General features: G+C 46.6%; 1 protein-coding gene across 8 annotated transcripts in view; it reads right to left on the reverse strand.

Annotated features, from left to right (window-relative positions):
- Positions 1 to 22,675, reverse strand: part of MAPK10 (mitogen-activated protein kinase 10) — a 367,762-nt gene that overhangs the window by 316,268 nt on the left and 28,819 nt on the right. For 6 of the 8 annotated variants that reach the window (XM_073637131.1, XM_073637130.1, XM_073637129.1 and 3 more), the window contains exon 2: positions 162 to 251. The exons of the other annotated variants lie outside the window; for them this stretch is intronic. In XM_073637131.1, the coding sequence (XP_073493232.1) occupies positions 162 to 251 (90 nt within the window). The remainder of the gene's footprint in view (positions 1 to 161; positions 252 to 22,675) is intronic. 8 annotated transcript variants of the gene reach the window in all.

Raw genomic sequence — 22,675 nt, forward strand, 5'->3', positions numbered from 1 at the left:
AAATTATACACAGGAGCTCTGTATATAGTGTCAGTGTACAGGTAATACAGTGATCACCAGTGACATTATACACAGGAGCTCTGTATATTGTGTCAGTGTACAGGTAATACAGTGATCACCAGTGACATTATACACAGTGTACATGTAATAGACTGACTCACTGGTGACGTCTCTAGGTGAAGTCCTTCATCTTCGCTTTTCTCCTTCATCCAGCACAGACCGCCATCACGTCTTCCAGCCAGGACTCGTCTCTGCATAAAATAACACAGTTATCTAGAGCACATTCCCCAACTTCTACATTACGCAGCTGAATACAGACGTGCATCCACCATCAATATATGGTTAGTTATTAGGCAACCTACCATTCCAAATATAAATTGTAATCCACCACTGTGCCCCCATTAACTGTAAATAGGCACTTAATATATAATTTAATTAGAACCTCTACTCTTTCCGCCAATTTGTTACCAGTCACACTCCTGCATCCGCAACGCCCCCTACTCTATACTTCCTGCTCCCCGCATTCAATATTTACATGCACCCCCTGCCCCAATTCATTATATCATGTCCGTGCTCTCCCCACCCCATCATCATTTATCATTTACTCTCCCGGACCCCACATTCGTTATGTGCAGCTCATTATCCCCCTACTCCCAATTCCCCCATGTGCAGCTCTCAAACCCCCCCATGTGCAGCTCTCATCCCCCTCCATGTGCCCCTCTCTCACCCCCTCCCCCCCACATGTGCCCCTCTCTCATCCCCCTCCCCCACATGTGCCCCTCTCTCATCCCCCTCCCCCACATGTGCCCCTCTCTCATCCCCCTCCCCCACATGTGCCCCTCTCTCATCCCCCTCCACCACATGTGCACCTCTCTCATCTCCCCCCACATGTGCATCTCCCATCTCCCCCCCCCACACATGTGCATCTCCCATCTCCCCCCCACACATGTGCATCTCCCATCTCCCCCACACATGTGCATCTCCCATCTCCCCCCCCCACACACGTGCATCTCCCATCTCCCCCCCCACACACATGTGCATCTCCCATCCCCCCCCCACATGTGCATCTCCCATCCCCCCCCCCCACATGTGCATCTCCCATCCCCCCCCACATGTGCATCTCCCATCCCCCCCCACACACATGTGCATCTCCCATCCCCCCCACACACACATGTGCATCTCCCATCTCCCCCCCTACACACATGTGCATCTCCCATCTCCCCCCCCTACACACATGTGCATCTCCCATCTCCCCCCCCACACACATGTGCATCTCCCATCTCCCCCCCCACATACATGTGCATCTCCCATCTCCCCCCCCACACACATGTGCATCTCCCATCTCCCCCCCCACACACGTGCATCTCCCATCTCCCCCCCCCCACACACATGTGCATCTCCCATCCCCCCCCCCCACACACATGTGCATCTCCCATCCCCCCCCCCCACACACATGTGCATCTCCCATCTCCCCCCCCACACACACACATGTGCATCTCCCATCTCCCCCCCCCACACACATGTGCATCTCCCATCTCCCCCCCCACACACACACATGTGCATCTCCCATCTCCCCCCCCCCCACACACACACACACACACACACACACACACACACATGTGCTTCTCCCATCTCTCCACTCCTAGTTAATTGTATTTTAAAAAAAATTAAACTTGTTATACTTACCCCCATGCGATCCCTGCAGAATCCTGGCGCTCGTCCAAATCGCTGACAGCAGGTTCTCCTGACTTCCGGCCATGTGACGGCACCGTCACATGACCGGAAGTCAGGGGAATCATGAAGGCGCTGCTGCAACAGCGCAGCTCAGCGCTGAAATGTCCCGGACCCGGCGCATAGCATGGGGCCGGGGGCCCCATGAGGAGAGAGACGCACAAGAGGGGGGCCCCCGAGGGGGCCCCTACCGGCCGGGCCCCATACTGGAGTCAGGGCAGTCATGCCCTGATGGCGGCCCTGCTGGAGGCTGGAGGGGCCCCCTCTCCCTCGGGGCCCCCGTTCAATGAACCGGCTGCACGGGCGGTAGTTCCGCCCCTGGAATCATTTTCAGCAGTATTGACCATCTAACTGCATATAAGACATATATAGCATTTATCATAAATGTAAAAATTTTCCCAAAGTAGTAAGTCACAAGTAAAAACTTCTGGTGCCCATTTTTAAAAAAATGACAACAGGAAGATTAGCCATGCCAGTTGGCACATTTCAATTAGTTTCTGATCAAAAAGCCAAAATGACAATTAAAAGCATAAAGCAAACATAAGTAATACATTCTGGATACAGTTTTCTAAAACCCAACTACTTGAGAAAACATGAAAATTTAGGCATGACTATAATCTGTTTTATATAACTTGTTAGGATATGTAATCACTTTATAATCAGTGCTAGTCCTCTAGAATACTACATTACTCCAGCCAATAGCAGCAAGCTGGACAGAAGAGAGACACCTAGCTCTTTGGAGCGAATTTTTGGGGTGAGAAAACATAACTTTTATATAAAGTGATTAGCAGGTTGCCTATTTTCCATATTATCTATTCAATGATTTTAGCTAGGAATAGTACAAAAAACAATAGAGAGTAATTAAACAATCTAAACAATCTTCTATCAAGGTCATCAGTGGTAATTTAATGTGAGAATCTTGTTACTTACTAGGTTCACATGAACATAGCAAAATGTTTGAACCTTGTACTGATCTGGATGTCAGTAGGGATATATACTGTATATGTAAAATATTCATCTTTATCTACACTGGGAAGTAAAAATAAGAGTTGGATGCTTCGGCAAATTTTAGTCTAATGTGTATGAGGTCTTTTAATTGCTATATAACAAAATTAGAGTAAAGTTTCTAAATATAAGGACAATAAACACAACTTGTTGCAATATAGTAAATTGAGGAAAATAACAGGTAGCGCGTGCACTGAATCGTTACCTACATGTTCAGAATAACCGTAAATCTTCTGTGTTCTCTGCACACAGATATTTCAGTAAAATATTGCATTTTGATGATTTTCCAAGTAGCATATTCCTTTAGTTTTTGATGATGACTGCAATGCTAGGGTCAGGATTTTCAAACCCAAAGTAGTAATACTTTTGCAATTTACCGTTGCCTCCAGTAATAGCTAGTTATACTTATTATATACCTGTACAATAAAAACCCTTTGAAGCCTAACTTCACTTGTAAAATAACTTAAAAGTGAAAGATAAAGAAAAAAAAATTGCAACATGTTCTGTATTTTTCACTCAAATTCTCACTTTTCTGCTTAAACCTCTCGATTTTGCAAACAACTGGACCTTTAGAAGGGTGGAGTTTAGGTAGACCCCGCATATACATAGGTGGTGTCGGTGACGCGCCCCTGGGCCTGCTGTGTCGTGCGGCATCGCGCGCACGGGGGCTTACCCGGAGCCGGATCTGTTGGGGGTAGTAGTCCTCGTGGCGGTGACCCGGTCCGTGCCCAGGGTGTCAAACTAAATGGCAGCGTTTAGCAGTAGATGTTAGAAATGTTCGACTACGCCACCCGTTGATTGCGGCTATGAGGCCGCCGCTGCAGGGCAGACCGCTGAGGCCGGTGATATGGGTGTGCAGCGTAGATGGTATAACCCCCAACGGGAGGGGTATGGCCTCAGGGCAGCAGATGAGGATGGTAGTGGTAGTGATGGTGCAGCAAGGAAGCTCAGAGACGTGTGGTGCAGTTTCAAGGCTTTTACTCACAGGTGTTGCTCCGGTCACTTCGGCCAAGAGTGACCACCCGAGCCGTGCTGCGTCCACCAGGTGCGGGACTCGGCCAACTCCCAGGCAGTTCCGGAGCGTGGTCCTGAGCTCCCCTCTCTTCCTTCCTACTGGCCGTCCCCACCAGGGACCCACCTTTGTCCGGCTCCCTCGGGCCTTTTGGTGGCGAAACCTTTCTCGGCTTCCCTGACCCTATGCGTGGTATGCCTTCCTGGTGGATATGGTGAGGGGTCGCGCCAAAGCTTGCCCACGACCTCCGGTTCCTGGCTAAGGATGATTAGCCTCTGCCAGTTTGGGATCCGGTACCCTTTTCTGCCAACCCTTCACCCGTCTTAGTTCACTTGTGGGATCTCAGGGTTCCCTCTGCTTGCGTCTCTGGGCCTTTCACTGGGTTTTTCCTCTTCTTCCTCTTTCTCTGCGCTTCAGGCCTGGCCCTGGAGCTGGGCCCAGCCGGAGCCACAGCTCCCTGTCAGCCCTCTCTGGCTGAACTCTCCCTCAGCTTCTCCTCAGACTCAACAACCTGTCTCAAGATGGTGCCCACCTTTATACTCCCTCTGACACCCGAGCCCAGGTGACTAGCACCCAATGGACTCCTACCAATGCCCAGAGTCCCTCCCCTGTCTGCTCCTACACTACTGGGATGTTCCTCCCCCCTCCCCACTCCAGCCAGGGACAGACGCTGTCGTACCTGCACATCTACCTAGTGGGAGTACCGTTGTTCTGTCCCCCGGAAATGGGGTGAGTGTAGTGCATGCAGCTAACTGAGCTCAGTCCCACACTCCATCCTTACCCGGGAGTGGAATACCACACCTCTGGTTCAAGGTGCAATACCCCTGTAGCAGCCGAGTCCTCGGGGTGCTACATTCCCCCCTGGTAAATCACAGCACGTCCTCGGGCTGTAAAAGAATAAAACAAAACATACAAAATTTTTAAAATATACACTAACATATAAAACATTATAAAAACATTATCAGAAGATATAACATTACAGGTAACTTTTTAGATTACTATCTTAGCAGCATAAACTTTTGATATAAAACTTTTCCATATAAAGCATTCTTGTTCCTCCGGCCACGGTGCAACTTGTGACCGGGTAAAGTGCAACAGTCACTAGTAGAAAAACAGTTCTTTATAAAACCAGAAGAGGGCGCCTGAAGAAGCGCAACTATTTACAGGGTATGGCCGCTCTCAGTCCTCGGCCAGTGGGAACAGGGGAATGGCTGCTCACAGTCCTCAGCCTGGTAAGGGATTAGGGGCACACAGGAAACAGTCCCTTTAAACAGTTCCACACTAGTCCCAACGGGGACCACACTCTGATTAGCAGCATGTCAAGTACCCTTACGGGTAACTATTTACAGTACTTTATTTGGGCTACTTCCCTTCAGTAGCGGTGTCTTCTCCTTGTCTCCTCCTGAGGATAGTCTTCAGACCCGTCCGGGTCCTCTTGATCTTCCTCCCACTGTAACTCCTCCTCAGTCAGCCGGTGCACGTGAAGGGCGTACGGTCCCTTGGCACACTGATGCCGGGTGAAGGTGACCTCGTCACCAGGGTAGAGGTCACGTCCGCGGTGTCCCTCCGGCAGGTGGCTCTCAACATCCCTGCGGGTGACAAAGACGTCGCCGGGGGTTCTGTGATCCCGGATAAAGCCCCAGCCGTGCTCCATCTGAAACTTTATTACAGTCCCAGTGGCGCGGGGACCGTGGGCCGCACGGCGGTTTCGTCGGGTCCGGCTTTTCTGCTCCGCGCTTTGGACCTGCAGTCGCTCCTCGCGGACCCGCCTCTCTTGCCGTTCCCTCTGAAAGACCTCCAGCTGTTGACGACAGCACTCCTCACGTTGGGCTGCGGCCGCCCGGGTCTCTTGGGTGAACCCCATGAGGTTTTCACCGGTGGGGTCCCACGCAAATTGGGCCTCTTCCAATGGGAGCGGGACAATGTTGGCGGGCGCCGGAGCCGGGATCAGAGGCTCACTCAGGGGCCATTCCTTCCGGAGTCGGGGGTTGACGTACTCCGGTGGCCACACGAAGGGCTGCCCATCCGGGCAAGTGTGCTGCGTGAATAGGTCTTCACCCAGGGGCAGCACTGTGGAGGTTGAGGGCGCGGTGGGGGCAGCGGCGCCCGGATTCACCAGGCCTTGCGACCAGGCCGGTGGCACTCTGAAGGTGAAGGGTACTGTGGAGACGGCGGCGCCCGGGGGTACTCGGCCCTGCGACCAGGCCGGTGGCACTTCCTGCTTCGCCGCGCTCAGGGTCAAGGAGCGTGGCGCGGAAGGGGGCGTGGCCGCGGCTCCTGCCGCTTGAGGCCTAGCTGGGAGCGGTGGCGGTGCAGCAACGGGCGCGGTGAGTGGAACTTCAGGCTCTGCGACGGGGAGCTGGGACAGGCTTACGGCTACGGGGCACGGGATGATGTCGTCTCCTTTACCTGCTTCCATCTCGGTGGCTCCCTCCACGACGTCGTCTCCGGCCTCCGTTCCTCCTGCACCATCCTCAGGGGCAGACATGCTCCACGTTGCGGGTGGTGTCCTCTGCTGGCTGGTTCCAGCCTGCTGGACCATCTCCCTCCTCCACTCGGCCAGCGCTTCTTGCTGTACCCGGGCCATCTTCCGGGCCAAGGCCTCCAGCGCAGTCTGTGCACGCTCCCGATTTCTGGGGAGCTGTGCCAGGATCTCCACCAGGCCTTCTGGGGTGGCAGCCTGCAACATGTTCCGGACCACAGGGTCGGTGCTGATCGACTCTCCCTCCATCTCCGGGTGCGATCTGTCCAGACTCCCCCAGGCCGCACCCATCTTCTCTGTTTTGTTCTGTATCCGCCCCCATTGAGGGTGGTCCCGGGGCAACTTGGTGATCGTCAGTTCCAGGGGCAGCCCCCTCACGCTGATGGACATTTCTACCATTGCAGTCTCTGCTGGTGGGGGCGGTTTCTGCTTTTGGCGCCATTCTTGGACCTGGCCCACGATGGGAGGTGGCCTCTTGCCACCCTCTGGCACGCCCACAATGGCGTCCGCTCTGCCAGGGCGGGAAATCGTCTCAGATGGCGGGAATCGTCTCTTTATGGCGGGAAACTCCGTGGATGGCGGGCAAAGGCTGCAAATGGCGGGCAAACGGCGGGAAACGACTCCGGACGACGTCCGATGGCGGGAACCCTCCGGAATTGGCGGGAGACTTCTTCTTACGGTAAATGTGAACTTTTCTTCAGGCACGCAGTACCCGGTGGTGGCGGGCACGTAATCCTGCCGACTACGCCAAAGTTGACGCGCCCCTGGGCCTGCTGTGTCGTGCGGCATCGCGCGCACGGGGGCTTACCCGGAGCCGGATCTGTTGGGGGTAGTAGTCCTCGTGGCGGTGACCCGGTCCGTGCCCAGGGTGTCAAACTAAATGGCAGCGTTTAGCAGTAGATGTTAGAAATGTTCGACTACGCCACCCGTTGATTGCGGCTGAGGCCGCCGCTGCAGGGCAGACCGCTGAGGCCGGTGATATGGTTGTGCAGCGTAGATGGTATAACCCCCAACGGGAGGGGTATGGCCTCAGGGCAGCAGATGAGGATGGTAGTGGTAGTGATGGTGCAGCAAGGAAGCTCAGAGACGTGTGGTGCAGTTTCAAGGCTTTTACTCACAGGTGTTGCTCCGGTCACTTCGGCCAAGAGTGACCACCCGAGCCGTGCTGCGTCCACCAGGTGCGGGACTCGGCCAACTCCCAGGCAGTTCCGGAGCGTGGTCCTGAGCTCCCCTCTCTTCCTTCCTACTGGCCGTCCCCACCAGGGACCCACCTTTGTCCGGCTCCCTCGGGCCTTTTGGTGGCGAAACCTTTCTCGGCTTCCCTGACCCTATGCGTGGTATGCCTTCCTGGTGGATATGGTGAGGGGTCGCGCCAAAGCTTGCCCACGACCTCCGGTTCCTGGCTAAGGATGATTAGCCTCTGCCAGTTTGGGATCCGGTACCCTTTTCTGCCAACCCTTCACCCGTCTTAGTTCACTTGTGGGATCTCAGGGTTCCCTCTGCTTGCGTCTCTGGGCCTTTCACTGGGTTTTTCCTCTTCTTCCTCTTTCTCTGCGCTTCAGGCCTGGCCCTGGAGCTGGGCCCAGCCGGAGCCACAGCTCCCTGTCAGCCCTCTCTGGCTGAACTCTCCCTCAGCTTCTCCTCAGACTCAACAACCTGTCTCAAGATAGTGCCCACCTTTATACTCCCTCTGACACCCGAGCCCAGGTGACTAGCACCCAATGGACTCCTACCAATGCCCAGAGTCCCTCCCCTGTCTGCTCCTACACTACTGGGATGTTCCTCCCCCCTCCCCACTCCAGCCAGGGACAGACGCTGTCGTACCTGCACATCTACCTAGTGGGAGTACCGTTGTTCTGTCCCCCGGAAATGGGGTGAGTGTAGTGCATGCAGCTAACTGAGCTCAGTCCCACACTCCATCCTTACCCGGGAGTGGAATACCACACCTCTGGTTCGAGGTGCAATACCCCTGTAGCAGCCGAGTCCTCGGGGTGCTACATCGGCGGTTTGGGGTCACAGGGCCAAAATGTTGTAATTTTGGCAATATAAATTTTGGTATAATGTTATGCATCAATGACCACTGTCCATAAATGTAATACAAATTTAAGTCTTGATGATTCTGTCCAAGATATGTCAAATAGTAGATGGACCTGGAACACTTACTAACTAATACAGAATTGACAATTTAGCATCAGCTCAGCAGGGAGGGAAAGTAACATGATTTCAGGGGCAGGAAACAACATCTGTAAATACCATAGTAAAGTATCATTACATTTTTAATGGTCCAGAAAAAAACTCAACTCCAGCACATGTTCAGCTAGCCTGATTTTCCTGACTACGAGCCCTTACCTGTGCTTGTCCTTCAGGTAACAATCATTTCCTTTTGTACACTTAAGTTCCCTATATTTTTTTCTAGTTTACTGTCCCTCAGACAATAGCTTGACGTAATTCCACATTATTTTGAACATATATTTTAGTACTGTGGAAACATTAACCTAAATCAGTCAGGACAAATTCCATTCCAGCTGAGTGCCACTGTATCCACAGACTTGTCATACCAGGTCTGACGAAAGTACTATTCTAGCACCACGATGAGAAGGTGCGTGCTTTTAAGGGGTCGTCTCATGTTATTAAATGGCAAACTCTGCATTTTACTTCTTAATAAAAATTCTCTCTGTTCTCAAGAATAGAGAGATTTTTAATTCTATATAGTGTAGAGTCTGGCCAGTTTCCTAGCCAGTTTCCTAGCCAAGGAGTGAGTGCTCCTCCAATGCTGCAGAGGTTCAGCCATGATGCCAGTCCGTACTGTCAATTTTCAGGAATGCAAGAAGATGGGGGAGTGTGCTATTGTAGATAGGAACTTTAGACAACCTCCTTTTAAGGGAGCATTATCAAAATTGCTGCAAAATTTGGGAAAAGGATATAAAAAATGTATAAATTGGTGATCAAGTCAACACCAAAGCTGTAAATGGGGCAGAAGGTAATAAAATGTGAGAGGGCAATTGGAGAGAACTGTGACTAATTTATTAAAAGGCACAAACATAAATCTGCTGCATTTACAATAATCTGGCTTCTGGAATCTTTTTTATACACCTATGAACCATACATACATATATATAAGCTATACATGCTATGAATCGACATGACTCGAAATCGAGCCGAAGGCCGTAAAAAAATAAAAAAAACACTGAGCAGCCATACATTTGCACCTCCAATTTGCGTCTTTAAAAGCCTATGAATCACTGACTTTGAGAAATGGATATAAATGTACATTTGGAGCTTGACCGTTGGACTGTAGATGCAAATTTTTAACCTTGCCTAACTATGATGAAAAGTCGTCAGTAAAGTGATTACTCATGTAGGCCACTCGGCTTTTGTATAGACATGTATGATTCATTTGCGACATTCTGTGTGGGGTAATTGTAGCCGTGTTACATTCTCCGCACAGACATATTGGGAAAGTGTTTGCATGTGCAGGATTTTGTGTCTGCTGCAGTGCACATACAAAATCTTGACATTTTTAGGACGTATCATTTTCCTTTCTATTAAAGTCCGGCAGTGTCACTGTCCTTAGTAAATAGCTGACACTTCAGCTCAGAACTATAAGGCCGTGTTCACATGTAGCGTAAATTATGCGTTTGTGTGTTTCTTTTGGACAGAAAATCTGCTGTGTTTAATTGTCTAAAAAAAGTGGATGTGATTTCATGATAGCTCATGTCCAGTGTGCGTCTAAAGATGCTTCTCAACTGTCCTTTAGTGTATTTTATCTCTATAAACATCTTTGGGAAGCATGGAAAAAATATAGTTAAAACACACAGTTACGTTTTTAAAGGGAATTTGTCACCAGGTTTTTGCTACTCCGACTGAGAGCAACATGATGTAGGGGCAGAAACCTTGATTCCAGCAATATATCACGTACTGGTTGCTGCAGTTCTGATAAAATCACTATTCTCTCTGCAACAGATCTAGCAGTTCTCTGAATGCTGAGCTCTGTATAACCATCCCACACCACTGATTGGCAGCTTTCTGTATACACTGTGCATAGGCAGAAAGATGCTAAACAATGGTGGGACTGGGGTTATACAGAGCTCATTAATATGGAGGACTACATGTCAGGAGGTTTACTAGTCTTCTAGTGATAATCTCCTGCTGATAAAATAGTGATTTTATCAATATTACTGATAGCTACCCAGGAAGTGACACATTGCTAGAATCAGGGTCTCTGTCTATACATTATGCTGTTCTCAGATTAGGTGGTAAAATCCAGGTGAATCCCTTAAAGTACAAAATCAAAGTTTTTCTCTACTAAAAAAATGCAACAAAATGCATCAAATCAAGGGCAAAACGCATACAAAAACCACAATAATTAAAGAAATTTGTTACAGTGCAACAACGCTATGTACGAACACTACCTAAAATGCTTAAGAACAGATGTGGGAGTACCACTTAAAAGTGGGTAAAAAGGCGTACAAACCAGAAAGTCTCAATAGATCCTAGCTGGTTTGCGATGGAGCCTCCAACCAGAAAGTCAACCGTGGTGAACCCTATCCAAATTCAGTCAAAATCCAAACAAGAAAGCCGGGATGTTTCCAAGGACCATATTATTTTCATTCATGTAAAAAGCACCAATAATAGGGCAGCCATGTACAACAATTATACATCAGCTATATGAAAGAAACGACATCACTACTGAGCTACGTCAAGTTTATTATGCTCCGTTATGAGCAATTTGATTTGTGTCATTTTTGCCATGGCATACACACATTACAAAAAATATCTGCAATTATCTCTTAATGCATTTTTTTGCCAGCTGCGGGCAGTTGTCATGGCAGGATGTAAGTTAGGGTTGTCAGTGTGAGGTAGCCATGGCTCTGCTCAGGTGGCAATAAACCGGAACCTTCTGTAAACTGTTGCCCCTCTCTGGTGAGCAGCTCATTGTGGGTTGAATTACCTCACATTTCTATTGCGTGAGAGGGCATCATTAATGTCAAGACTACAATGAAAGGAAACAGGATAGATGCCATCAAGAGGCTGCCATCTTGTGGTCAAGCTTAAGTATTACCAAGTATACATAGTCACTGCTTTATTATTCAGGGAATAACATTCAAGAACAAACACTTAACCTTGTACATCAGGCACACATTTGGACAAAAACATGTTTCTACCTTATCTATATAGTCCCTATATCTATAGGTGGATGTGACCATGACTTGATGGATGAAAGAAATATTGAGATTAAAGCGACTGCACTGAAAAGTAACAATCCATTTGCCATGTATAGCTACCCTACCTGGTTTGCCTCCTCTGTTCCCACTGCTTCCAAGATGGCCATGGCCATGGCAGGGAGAGTGCAGTGGGAAGGAATGGTTTAGACCAGGGGTCTCAAGCACACAGACTGTGGGCCACAAGCGGCTCCAGAAGCAGTTTCTTGTGGCAGGGATAGATTGGGCCAGGAGGCAGATGCAGATATTAGATGAGCCTGCACTGTGTCTGCGCTCGCCAGAGAGGATCTCCAAGAAACAGAGCCGGACGGGAGACTAGTTGCATGGGATGAGGTAAGCACTTTCTGCCTGGCTTTGGGGTCATCATACTGATGATAGGGGCCTGTGGAGGCATCATACTGTATATAGGGGTCTGTGGGGCCATCATATTATATATAAGGGGCTGTGAGGGCATCAACATGTATATAGGGGATTGGCGGGGCCCCATGCTGTATATAAGGTGATGTGGGGGACATACTGTATATAAGGAGCGGTGGGGGACATTATAATATATAGGGGTGATGTGGGGCATATCAAACTATATACAGGGGGCTGTTGGGACATTATACTTGTTAGAACCCTCCTGTTAGTTTTTGCTATCTTGTGTTTTGCGGTCACGTGACCAGCTGCCTATACAGTGGTGGCCAAAAGTATTGGCACCCCTGCAATTCTGTCAGATAATACTCAGTTTCTTCCTGAAAATGATTGCAATCACAAATCAAATTCTATGGTATTATTATCTTCATTTAATTTGCTTGCAAGGAAAAAACACAAAAGAGAATGAAGCAAAAATCAAATCATTGATCATTTCACACAAAACTCCAAAAATGGGCCAGACAAAAGTATTGGCACCCTCAGCCTAATACTTGGTTGCACAACCTTTAGCCAAAATAACTGCGAACAACCGCTTCCGGTAACCATCAATGAGTTTCTTACAATGCTCTGCTGGAATTGTAGACCATTCTTCTTTGGCAAACTGCTCCAGGTCCCTGATATTTGAAGGGTGCCTTCTCCAAACTGCCATTTTGAGATCTCTCCACAGGTGTTCTATGGGATTCAGGTCTGGACTCATTGCTGGCCACCTTAGAAGTCTCCAGTGCTTTCTCTCAAACCATTTTATAGTGCTTTTGGAAGTGTGCTTTGGGTCATTGTCCTGCTGGAAGACCCATGACCTCTGAGGGAGACCCAGCTTTCTCACACTGGGCCCTACATTATGCTGCAAAATTTGTTGGTAGTCTTCAGACTTCATAATGCCATGCACACGGTCAAGCAGTCCAGTGCCAGAGGCAGCAAAGCAACCCCAAAACATCAGGGAACCTCCGCCATGTTTGACTGTAGGGACCGTGTTCTTTTCTTTGAATGCCTCTTTTTTTTTCCTGTACACTCTATGTTGATGCTTTTTCCCAAAAAGCTCTACTTTTGTCTCATCTGACCAGAGAACATTCTTCCAAAACGTTTTAGGCTTTCTCAGGTAAGTTTTGGCAAACTCCAGCCTGGCTTTTTTATGTCTCGGGGTAAGAAGTGGGGTCTTACTGGGTATCCTACCATACAGTCCCTTTTCATTCAGACGCCGACGGATAGTACGGGTTGACACTGTTTTACCCTCGGACTGCAGGGCAGCTTGAACTTGTTTGGATGTTAGTCGAGGTTCTTTATCCACCATCCGCACAATCTTGCGTTGAAATCTCTCAATTTTTCTTTTCCATCCACATCTAGGGAGGTTAGCCACAGTGCCATGGGCTTTAAACTTCTTGATGACACTGCGCAAGGAAGACACAGGAACATTCAGGTCTTTGGAGATGGACTTGTAACCTTGAGATTGCTCATTCTGCCTCACAATTTGGTTTCTCAAGTCCTCAGACAGTTCTTTGGTCTTCTTTCTTTTCTCCATGCTCAATGTGGTACACACAAGGACACAGGACAGAGGTTGAGTCAACTTTAATCCATGTTAACTGGCTGCAAGTGTGATTTAGTTATTGCCAACACCTGTTAGGTGCCACAGGTAAGTTACAGGTGCTGTTAATTACACGAATTAGAGAAGCATCACATGATTTTTCAAACAGTGCCAATACTTTTGTCCACCCCCTTTTTTAGGTTTGGTGTGGAATTATATCCAATTTGGCTTTAGGACAATTCTTTTTCTGTTTTTTCATTGAAGACAAATTAAATGAAGATAATAAAACCAAAGAATTTGTGATTGCAATCATTTATCTGACAGAATTGCAGGGGTGCCAATACTTTTGGCCATCACTGTATATTCCAGCTCCGCCCTTCTGGCTTTGCTGGACTTCAGTGTTGTTTTGATTGTCTCTCTAGCCAGGTGCTTCGGTGCCTATCTGTCAGTTCTTGGTCCTCTGGGACCGTTAGTACTTTTTGTCAGTTTGTCCTTTTTGCTCTGCAACAACTTCTGTTTAGGTGTCCCATTTTTGTCCCAGTCCTTAGTTCTTTTAGTGACCCCTCCCTCAATTTGATAGGTCTCCGTTCAGACTAGCCGAGGACGAAGGCGGGTCTGTTCACAAGGAACAGGCATCCCGCTACATCGTAGGGATTCAGCTTAGTCTTACTGTAGGGACAGCTTTCCTTATCTTTCCTTAGTTTTGCTGCAGATCATAACAGTAAGTCCAGCCCCCCCCAAAAAAACTAAAAGGATAGAAATTCGGGGATCAGTATGGTTTCCGTCCAGGATTTGGTTCAATGCCTGCAGGGATTGTCTCTGGAGGTGGCAGAGCTTCAGCAACACGTGAGTAGCTGTCCTGGAGCGCATTTTGTGGAACCGAAGGTAGGACTGCCTGATGTTTTTTATGGTAAACAGCAAGATTTTTTTTCCTTTAAAAATGCTTTTTTGTTATATTTTCGTTTGAGACCAAGATCCTCTGGGAATGAATCACAGCGCATTGGTTTTATTATGTCACTTTTGCGCAAAGAACCACAGGGTTGGGCCTTTTCTCTCCAACCTAATGATCCGTGTTTAAGTTCTGTTGAAGAATTTTTTTCTGCTATGGGGCTATTATATGACGATCCTGATCGAATCTCATCTGCTGAATCAGAACTTAGACGTTTGAATCAGGGGTCAGATGATGTTGAAATTTATTGCACACACTTTAGAAGGTGGGCTTCAGAAGTTAAAAGGAATGATTCTGCGTTGAAATATTTATTTCTTGCTGGTCTGAGTGAAAGGGTTAAGGATTTGCTAATTGCATTCCCTGCACCTGAGACTCTGCAGGAAGCTATGCAGTTAGATGTTCGTATAGACAGGAGACTGAGGTCCAGGGTGAATGATGCAAAGACTCCTGTAACTTCAGGTCCTAGTTCCCAGAAAATCTGCGTTGACAGCGGAGAACCAATGGAGCTTGGGGTCATGTCACTCCACTCTCAGGAAAGATATCGGAGATTCGCCGAAGGTTTGTGTCTTTATTGTGGTAAAAATGACCATCTGATTAAGTATTGTGAGCGTTGCTTAAGTAAAGAAAAAAAAAAGGTCAGTTACGCCCGTATAGCTTGTTTACGCTCTGCAGGAGTATTTCTTTCTGGGAGTACTACTCTGCAAGGAGATTTGATTGAATTTCAGGTATTTGTGGATTGTGGTTCAACACATAATGTGATTGATAAAGGGTTTTTGGAAAACCTTAAATTGAAATCCAAACCTTTGTCATCACCTATTTCTGTGGTTGCAATTGATAACACTCCTTTGAAATGTATTACTCACAAGACTGCTGCATTTCCTCTCACTATCAATGGAGATCACCAAGAAATTTTGGACTTGGTTGTTTTGGATAATTTGCCCTCTCCAGTTGTTCTAGGATTGCCTTGGTTAAGACTGCACAATCCTTTACTGGACTGGTCTATTAATGTGATTAAGTCTTGGAGTCCGAAGTGCTATGATAAATGTTGTAATGGTCGCATTGCGGCTGTGGAAAAAGGTGAATTACCTATACCTATTCAAGATTTTTGGAGTTTTTTTTCAGAGGAGGAGTCACAAGTTTTACCTCCTCATAGGGATTATGATTGCGCCATTGAGTTTGTTCCGGGTGCTACTCTTCCCAAAAGTCGTTTGTTTAATCTGACTATCCCTGAAAGAAAGGCCTTGGAGGAGTACATACTGACTAGCTGTTAAAAAAAAGGACGGCGGTTTACGTCCATGTTTGGATTTTCGTGAAATTAATAAGATTACCGTACTCAATTCCTACCCATTGCCGTTAATTCCTGACTTGTTTAACCAGTTAGTGGGAGCCAAGTGGTTCTCCAAAATTGATCTCCGGGGGGCATACAATTTGTTACGTGTGAAGGAGGGTGATGAATGGAAAACTGCTTTTAACACTCCAGTAGGTCATTTTGAGAATCTGGTGATGCCTTTTGGTCTTACCAATGCACCTGCATTTTTTCAGAACCTTATTAATGACATCCTGAGACCTTTGATTGGTAAGAATGTGTATTTGGATGACATTTTGATTTATTCACCAGATCTAGAGTCCCATTGGCAGAGTGTACGTGAAGTTTTGCAGTTATTGAGTGACAATTCACTCTTTGCTAAGCTGGAGAAATGTGAGTTCGCTGTGCAGAAAATTAGTTTTTTGGGCTACATTGTCTCCAGCGAGGGCTTTGAGATGGACCCTGTGAAGGTTCAGGCTGTGCAGGAATGGCCTAGGCCTATTGGTTTGAAATCTATACAGAGATTTTTGGGTTTTGCCAATTATTCCAGGAAATTCATTAAGAATTTTTCTGTAATTGTTAAACCTCTAACCGATCTCACCAGGAAAGGTGCGAATACGGCCCAGTGGACTACTGAGGCCATTGAAGCGTTTGAGCCTGATGAGACCAAGCCTTTTTTGGTCGAGGTCGATGCTTCATCGGTGGGGGTCGGAGCAGTTTTGTCTCAGGAGAACAGGGATGGAGTACATCCTTGTGCCTTCTTTTTGAAAAAAATTTCGGAAACCGAACTGAATTATGATGTTGGAAATCGGGAGTTGCTGGCTATTAAACTTGCGTTCGAACATTGGCGTCATTTTTTGGAAGGCGCTAGATTTCCTATTCAGGTTTTCACAGATCATAATAATTTGATCTATCTGGATGCTGCCAAGCGCTTGAATGCCCGTCAAGCTAGGTGGGCACTTTTTTTTTCTCGGTTTCATTTTTCTGTTACCTATATCCCTGGTACTAAGAATGTTAAAGCCGATGCTTTATCTCGCAGCTTCTCTCCTACGGTCGGTTCCGAGGAGGAGGAGAGCATTTTGCAGAAAGGAGTTGTGGTGGCGGCTTTGGACTCTGTTTTGGAGAATGGGATTCTGAATGCTCAAGATGATGCTCCATCTAACACTCCCCATGGGAGGTTGTTCGTGCCTAGAGCCTTTAGGAGGGATTTGTTTGTGGAGTGTCATGAATCTCTGTTGGCAGGTCATCCAGGAGTTTCGGAGACTAAGAGACTTATCAGTCGCAGTTTTTGGTGGCCTGGATGGCAGAAGGAAGTCATCAAGTGGGTGCGTCAGTGTACTGTGTGTGCTAGGTCAAAGGCTTCACAAACTTCTGCTGCGGGGTTGCTTTGCCCTCTGGAGGTTCCTAGTGTGCCTTGGATGCATCTCACTATGGATTTTATTACTGATCTTCCGGTGTCCGAGGGTTTTACTGTCATCTGGGTGGTCGTGGACCGTTTTAGTAAGATGTGTCATTTAGTTCCATTGGTTAAGTTGCCCTGCGCCAAGACACTCGCTAAGGCGTTTGTTAAGGAGATTGTCAAGCTCCATGGCGTTCCCACGGATAATGTTTCTGATAGAGGACCTCAGTTTGTGGCTCGCTTTTGGCGTGCTGTTTGTGACAGGTTGGTAGTCGATTTGTCATTTTCCTCTGGTTATCATCCTGAATCGAATGGATAGACTGAAAGAAAAAAACAGGATGTAGAACAGTTTTTGCGTTGTTTTGTGGCGGACAATCAAGAGGTGTGGTCTGAGTTTCTGCCTCTCGCAGAATTTGCTCTTAACCATCATACATCCTCCTCTGCTGGGTGTTCTCCTTTTTTTTGTTGCACTGGGAGACATTCGTCTTTTGGTTCGTTCTCCAAATTGGGGTCGGCGGTGCCGGAGGAGGAGAATTTTTCCGGTGATTTGGAGAGAGTTTGGACTAATGTACATTGTAACCTGCAAGAGGTTAACAAGAAGTCCAAGAAGTATTTTGACAGGAAACGTAAAGAGGTTTTGTTTACTGTGGGTGACATGGTTTGGTTGTCCTCGAAGAACCTGCGGTTGAGGATTCCCTCTAAAAAACTGGGTCCTAAGTTTGTGGGTCCATTTAAAGTGCTTCAGGTTGTTAACCCGTCTGCTGTTAGGTTGGATGTCCCTATTTCCTGGAAGCTTAATCCTGTGTTTCATGTTTCCTTGTTGAAAAAGGCTGATATATCTAATAGGGACGCCACTGTCACAGTTCCCCCTGTGGTGGTAGACGGCGAATATGAAATTTCTCGTATTTTGAATTCTAGATGGCATAGAGGGAAATTACAGTATCTTGTCTCCTGGAAGGGTTTTGGTCCCGAAGACAACTCCTGGGTAAGGACGGATGATGTCTCTGCTCCTAGGCTTGTTAAAGCTTTCCACAGGAGGTTTCCAGATAGGCTTGGGCCTGGAGGATCCGGAGGATCCTCATAGAAGAGGGGGTACTGTTAGAACCCTCCTGTTAGTTTTTGCTATCTTGTGTTTTGCGGTCACGTGACCAGCTGCCTATATATTCCAGCTCCGCCCTTCTGGCTTTGCTGGACTTCAGTGTTGTTTTGATTGTCTCTCTAGCCAGGTGCTTCGGTGCCTATCTCTGTCAGTTCTTGGGACCGTTAGTACTTTTTGTCAGTTTGTCCTTTTTGCTCTGCAACAACTTCTGTTTAGGTGGTGTCCCATTTTTGTCCCAGTCCTTAGTTCTTTTAGGGACCCCTCCCTTAATTCGATAGGTCTCCGTTCAGACTAGCCGAGGACGAAGGCGGGTCTGTTCACAAGGAACAGGCATCCCGCTACATCGTAGGGATTCAGCTTAGTCTTACTGTAGGGACAGCTTTCCTTATCTTTCCTTAGTTTTGTTGCAGATCATAACAATACTGTTTATAAAGAACTGTGGGGCCTCATACTGTATATTGGAGGCTGTCAGGGCCATCATATTGTATATGGGGGATGTATAGTGTATATTGGGGAATCTGGGGCTATAATATAGAGGAGCTGTGGGGCCATCATATTGCATATAGGGAGATGTGGGTCTATTATATTGTGTATATGGAGTAGTGGCTCCATAATACTGTATATAGGTGGCTGTGGGGGGCAAAATACTGTATGCAGAGATGTGGGACTATCAGACTGTGTATAAAGGAGCCGAGGGACATCATACTGTATATAGGGGGCCCTGGGGATATCATATTGTATATAGGGGGATGTGGGGCCATCATACTGCATACAACGGGCTGTGGGACTAACATACTGTATATCGGGGACTAAGAGGCCATTATACCGTATATAGTTGCCTATGTATATATAAGAGGCTATGTGGTCATCATACTGTATATAGAGGAGCTATGGGGCCATCATCATGTATATAGTGGGCTGTGGGGTCAAATTACACTAGATATCTCAATGTTAACGGCATTTACTTGTAAGCGCAATGTAGCAGCTGCACAAAGTGAACTTTTGCAGTTTGACCTCTGTAGTGCCCAAAATTGCCATGTAGACACAACCTAAAATTAACAATGTGGCCCACGCTCTGACAGGATTTTCCTAAGTGGCCCCAGATCCCATTTTAGTTTGAGAGTTGTGGTTTGCACTTATAACTGCACTCCCTATGTCACTGTAATGGCCATATTGTAACTAGTGCAAGGCAGCGGGAGGCAAACGGATGGCACCAGGTAAGGTGAATGCACATAAAGAATGTATAGTGTCTTTTTAGTCCCAGGGTGAAGTGCGGCTTTGAGTCATAAGTAAATTTTCCAGCTTTCAATGGAGTTACACTTTAATTTTTCAGATATTGTTTTGTACTGTTTTGTACTGTGGTCAGTGGAGTTCCACTGTCATTTTTCAGATGCTGTTTTGTGATGTGGGTTGAGTCAATCACCTTGCCCTTTTGTTAAAAAGCATCTTGTGCCTTACAACTACCACATGTGTAAAATAAAGAGAACCTGATACACATTCATTCATAGAGAGAAAGCCTATCTATAGTAATTATAACACTAATTACACGCTTCCGTATACTTCATGTGTCTTCTCTTCAATGGTCTAACACACACAAATTATAAGAAGTCTCATGTATGGCTGCCTCTCTGGGTCATAGGACAACTTCAGGAGACAACTTGGTCCACCTCGACCATTCTCTTAAAAGGTATTAGAAAAACAATCCACCCACTTGAGGTCCGTTTCACAACTGTGTCAGGACTTCCATTCATAACGGAAGCCAAGAAGCTGTGTCAGATCAGTCATATGATTGACCTCATTAGGTTATGGTAGGTCTGTTAGAAGTCTGTAATGGTTTATGTTGCTTCGATGTCAGGAGTAGTGCAGAATGCTGTGACGGAACTGAATTAAAGGGGTTGTCCAGTGAAAAGATGTAGCGATAACTTGATAATCGTGGGGGTCTCATTGCTGTGACCCGCTATGATCGGCAGAACCGGGAACCTTTTCCCTTGTTAGAATGGAGCGCCAGTGCACATGATCGACCTGCACTTAATTAATTCCTTACTAGACTGCTAAACACTGCAGCCCCCTAGAGAATGAATGGAGTAGTGTTTGGGTATCCAACCTATCCTCTATTTTCTAAAGAGGATAGTGTCTCGTCTGGGATAAAAATTCCCTATTGTGCTGACGGGTGCGGGTTCAAACAGTCAGAAACCCACCAATCTGCAAGTAATCACCTCTCCTCTGTAATAACCTTTCCCTCGTCAAACCCTTTAAGACTTGAATAGCAATATGAACACAACCTAATATTCCCCACTTTATGTGTGGAAGCTGTTGTGGTCTATCAGCAATACATCTTATCAGTATTTTCTAATATATTAGGAGACTACTTCTGTGGTGGGCCTGTTGCTAAGAACCCCAGCCCCCATTGGGAATAATAAAATAATTAGATGAGTGATTACAATAGGGTATTGCATTCATTTTCATTAAATGGGAATATAGGACTTTAAAAGTATAATTTTATGGCAATCATATGCCTATTGAGTTGAATGCATCTCCTGTGACAAGACTCCATTTACCAGTAATTACCTAATTATTCATATGATCTGAGCTTATTGACTGTAATGCATGATGTATTTACAATGTGTCTCCTCGTTTATTCCTCTCATTACACATAGCCTGAGACATAAAGGGCAAACTGAGACCCCAGGTGCACCTAGTATGCCTGTATTAAAGGGAACCTGTCACCAGGTTTCGCAATATAAACTACAGCCACTTTTAATGTCTCTTTTACAGCAGTCTAGCAAGCTGTATATAAGTCCCCGACCCCTCTGCAGATCCCCAAAAAACCTTCTTTTATAGTCCCTCCATACAGCACCGTCTAGTCCGATGGACGTCAATGGTCGAGCCTCCTCTCTCCCTGCATTCGCCGTCCTCCAGCTTTCTTCATGTGGTTGATGTGTCCTACGTCATCCACAAAGTGTCCCCCACTGTGCTCCTGTGCAGGTGTACTTTGCTCTATCCTGCTGAGGGCAGAACAAAGTACTGTAATGCGCATGCTCCGGCTTTACTTACGGGTCATCGGCGCTCTTTGGCCTCTCCCGGCGCTAACAATACTTTGCTCTGCCCTCAGCAGGATATAACAAAAGTACACCTGTATAGGAGCACGATGGCGGACACTTTGTGGATGACGTAGGACACATCATCAACTTGTAGCAAGCAGGAAGACGGCAATTGCAGGCATAGAGGAGGTGCCGAAGTAAGATCAGCGATCCTCATCGGGACGGCCTGCGCAATTGCAGGGATAGAGGAGGTCCCGAAGCAAGATCAGCAATGCCAATCGGTCCGGAGGGATTATAAAAGGTATTTTTGGGACTTATATACAGCTTGCTAGACTGCTGTAAAAGAGGAATTAAAGATAGTGGCTTTAGTATATATTGGGAAAACCTGGTGACAAGTTCCCTTTAAAACTACAGTATATTAGTCAGTCATCTCAAATTAATATTATATATACTAATACTTATTCACCATATACAGCAAGACAGGCAGACAAAATAGAGGCCATTCAAACCAGATAATATGATTAACTCCTAAAAGTGGGAATTTAGGATGAAAATTCAGATTGATATAACCTATTTAACAATAATTATAGAAGATCTCAAATAATCTCTTCAGAGAGGCTCATCATGCTGGGAGGTTTGTTGGTTTATGGGTTTTTTTACAAGACAAGGCATGAACCAAAGCCTTTAAAATCTATCCATGACAAAAAATTCACAATTGTGAAGATCACTGACTTTAAATATCATGTTACAATTTTCTAAGCATTTTAAAATTAAAGGGTTATTCCCATCTCCAAGATGCTATCCCAATATGTAGTAGTTGTAATAATAATATTAGAAAATACCTTCAATTAGAAAAGTAGAATAGTTCTTCTGATTAGCTATGTTGCTTGCCCCATGTGCAGGGCATTGCAGTAGCTTAGGTACTTACTTACATGGTTGCCATTTATCTGAATGGTCTCCATTCAATACTGGTAGATTAAATTCCTTGTTGGCCAGGTTTTCCTCCGATAAAAAAAATAAAATTTTGCTTTGGTTGGCAGGAGCAATAGAAAGGTGATCATATGGTCACTATAATGCCTATATTCTAAAAGGGGTTGTTTATAAAGAACCAACTCTGTTTAACATGGTTTCAAAGGTAATTTGGATGTTCACATTGAAGTGTGAACATCCCAACCCTAACCCACCTCTTCAACCTGTCACTAATAACTGGCATCTTCCCCTCATGCTTCAAACATGCCTCAATCACACCCATCCTCAAAAAGCCCTCCCTTGACTCATCCTCTCTGTCTAGCTATCGCCCCATATCACTTCTCCCCTAAGCCTCAAAACTACTGAAACAACACGTCCATTTTGAACTGTCCTCCCACCTCTCCTCCTGCTCCCTCTTTGACCACTTACAATCTGGCTTTCGAGTGCATCACTCCACTGAAACTGCCCGGATTAAAGTCATCAACGACCTACTAACCGCCAAATCCAAGAAACACTATTCTGTCCTC

The sequence above is a fragment of the Phyllobates terribilis genome, unplaced genomic scaffold, assembly GCF_046119375.1.
Source record: "Phyllobates terribilis strain yellow unplaced genomic scaffold, ASM4611937v1 Scaffold_1__5_contigs__length_1240528914, whole genome shotgun sequence".
In the NCBI taxonomy this organism is placed as follows: Eukaryota; Metazoa; Chordata; class Amphibia; order Anura; family Dendrobatidae; genus Phyllobates; species Phyllobates terribilis.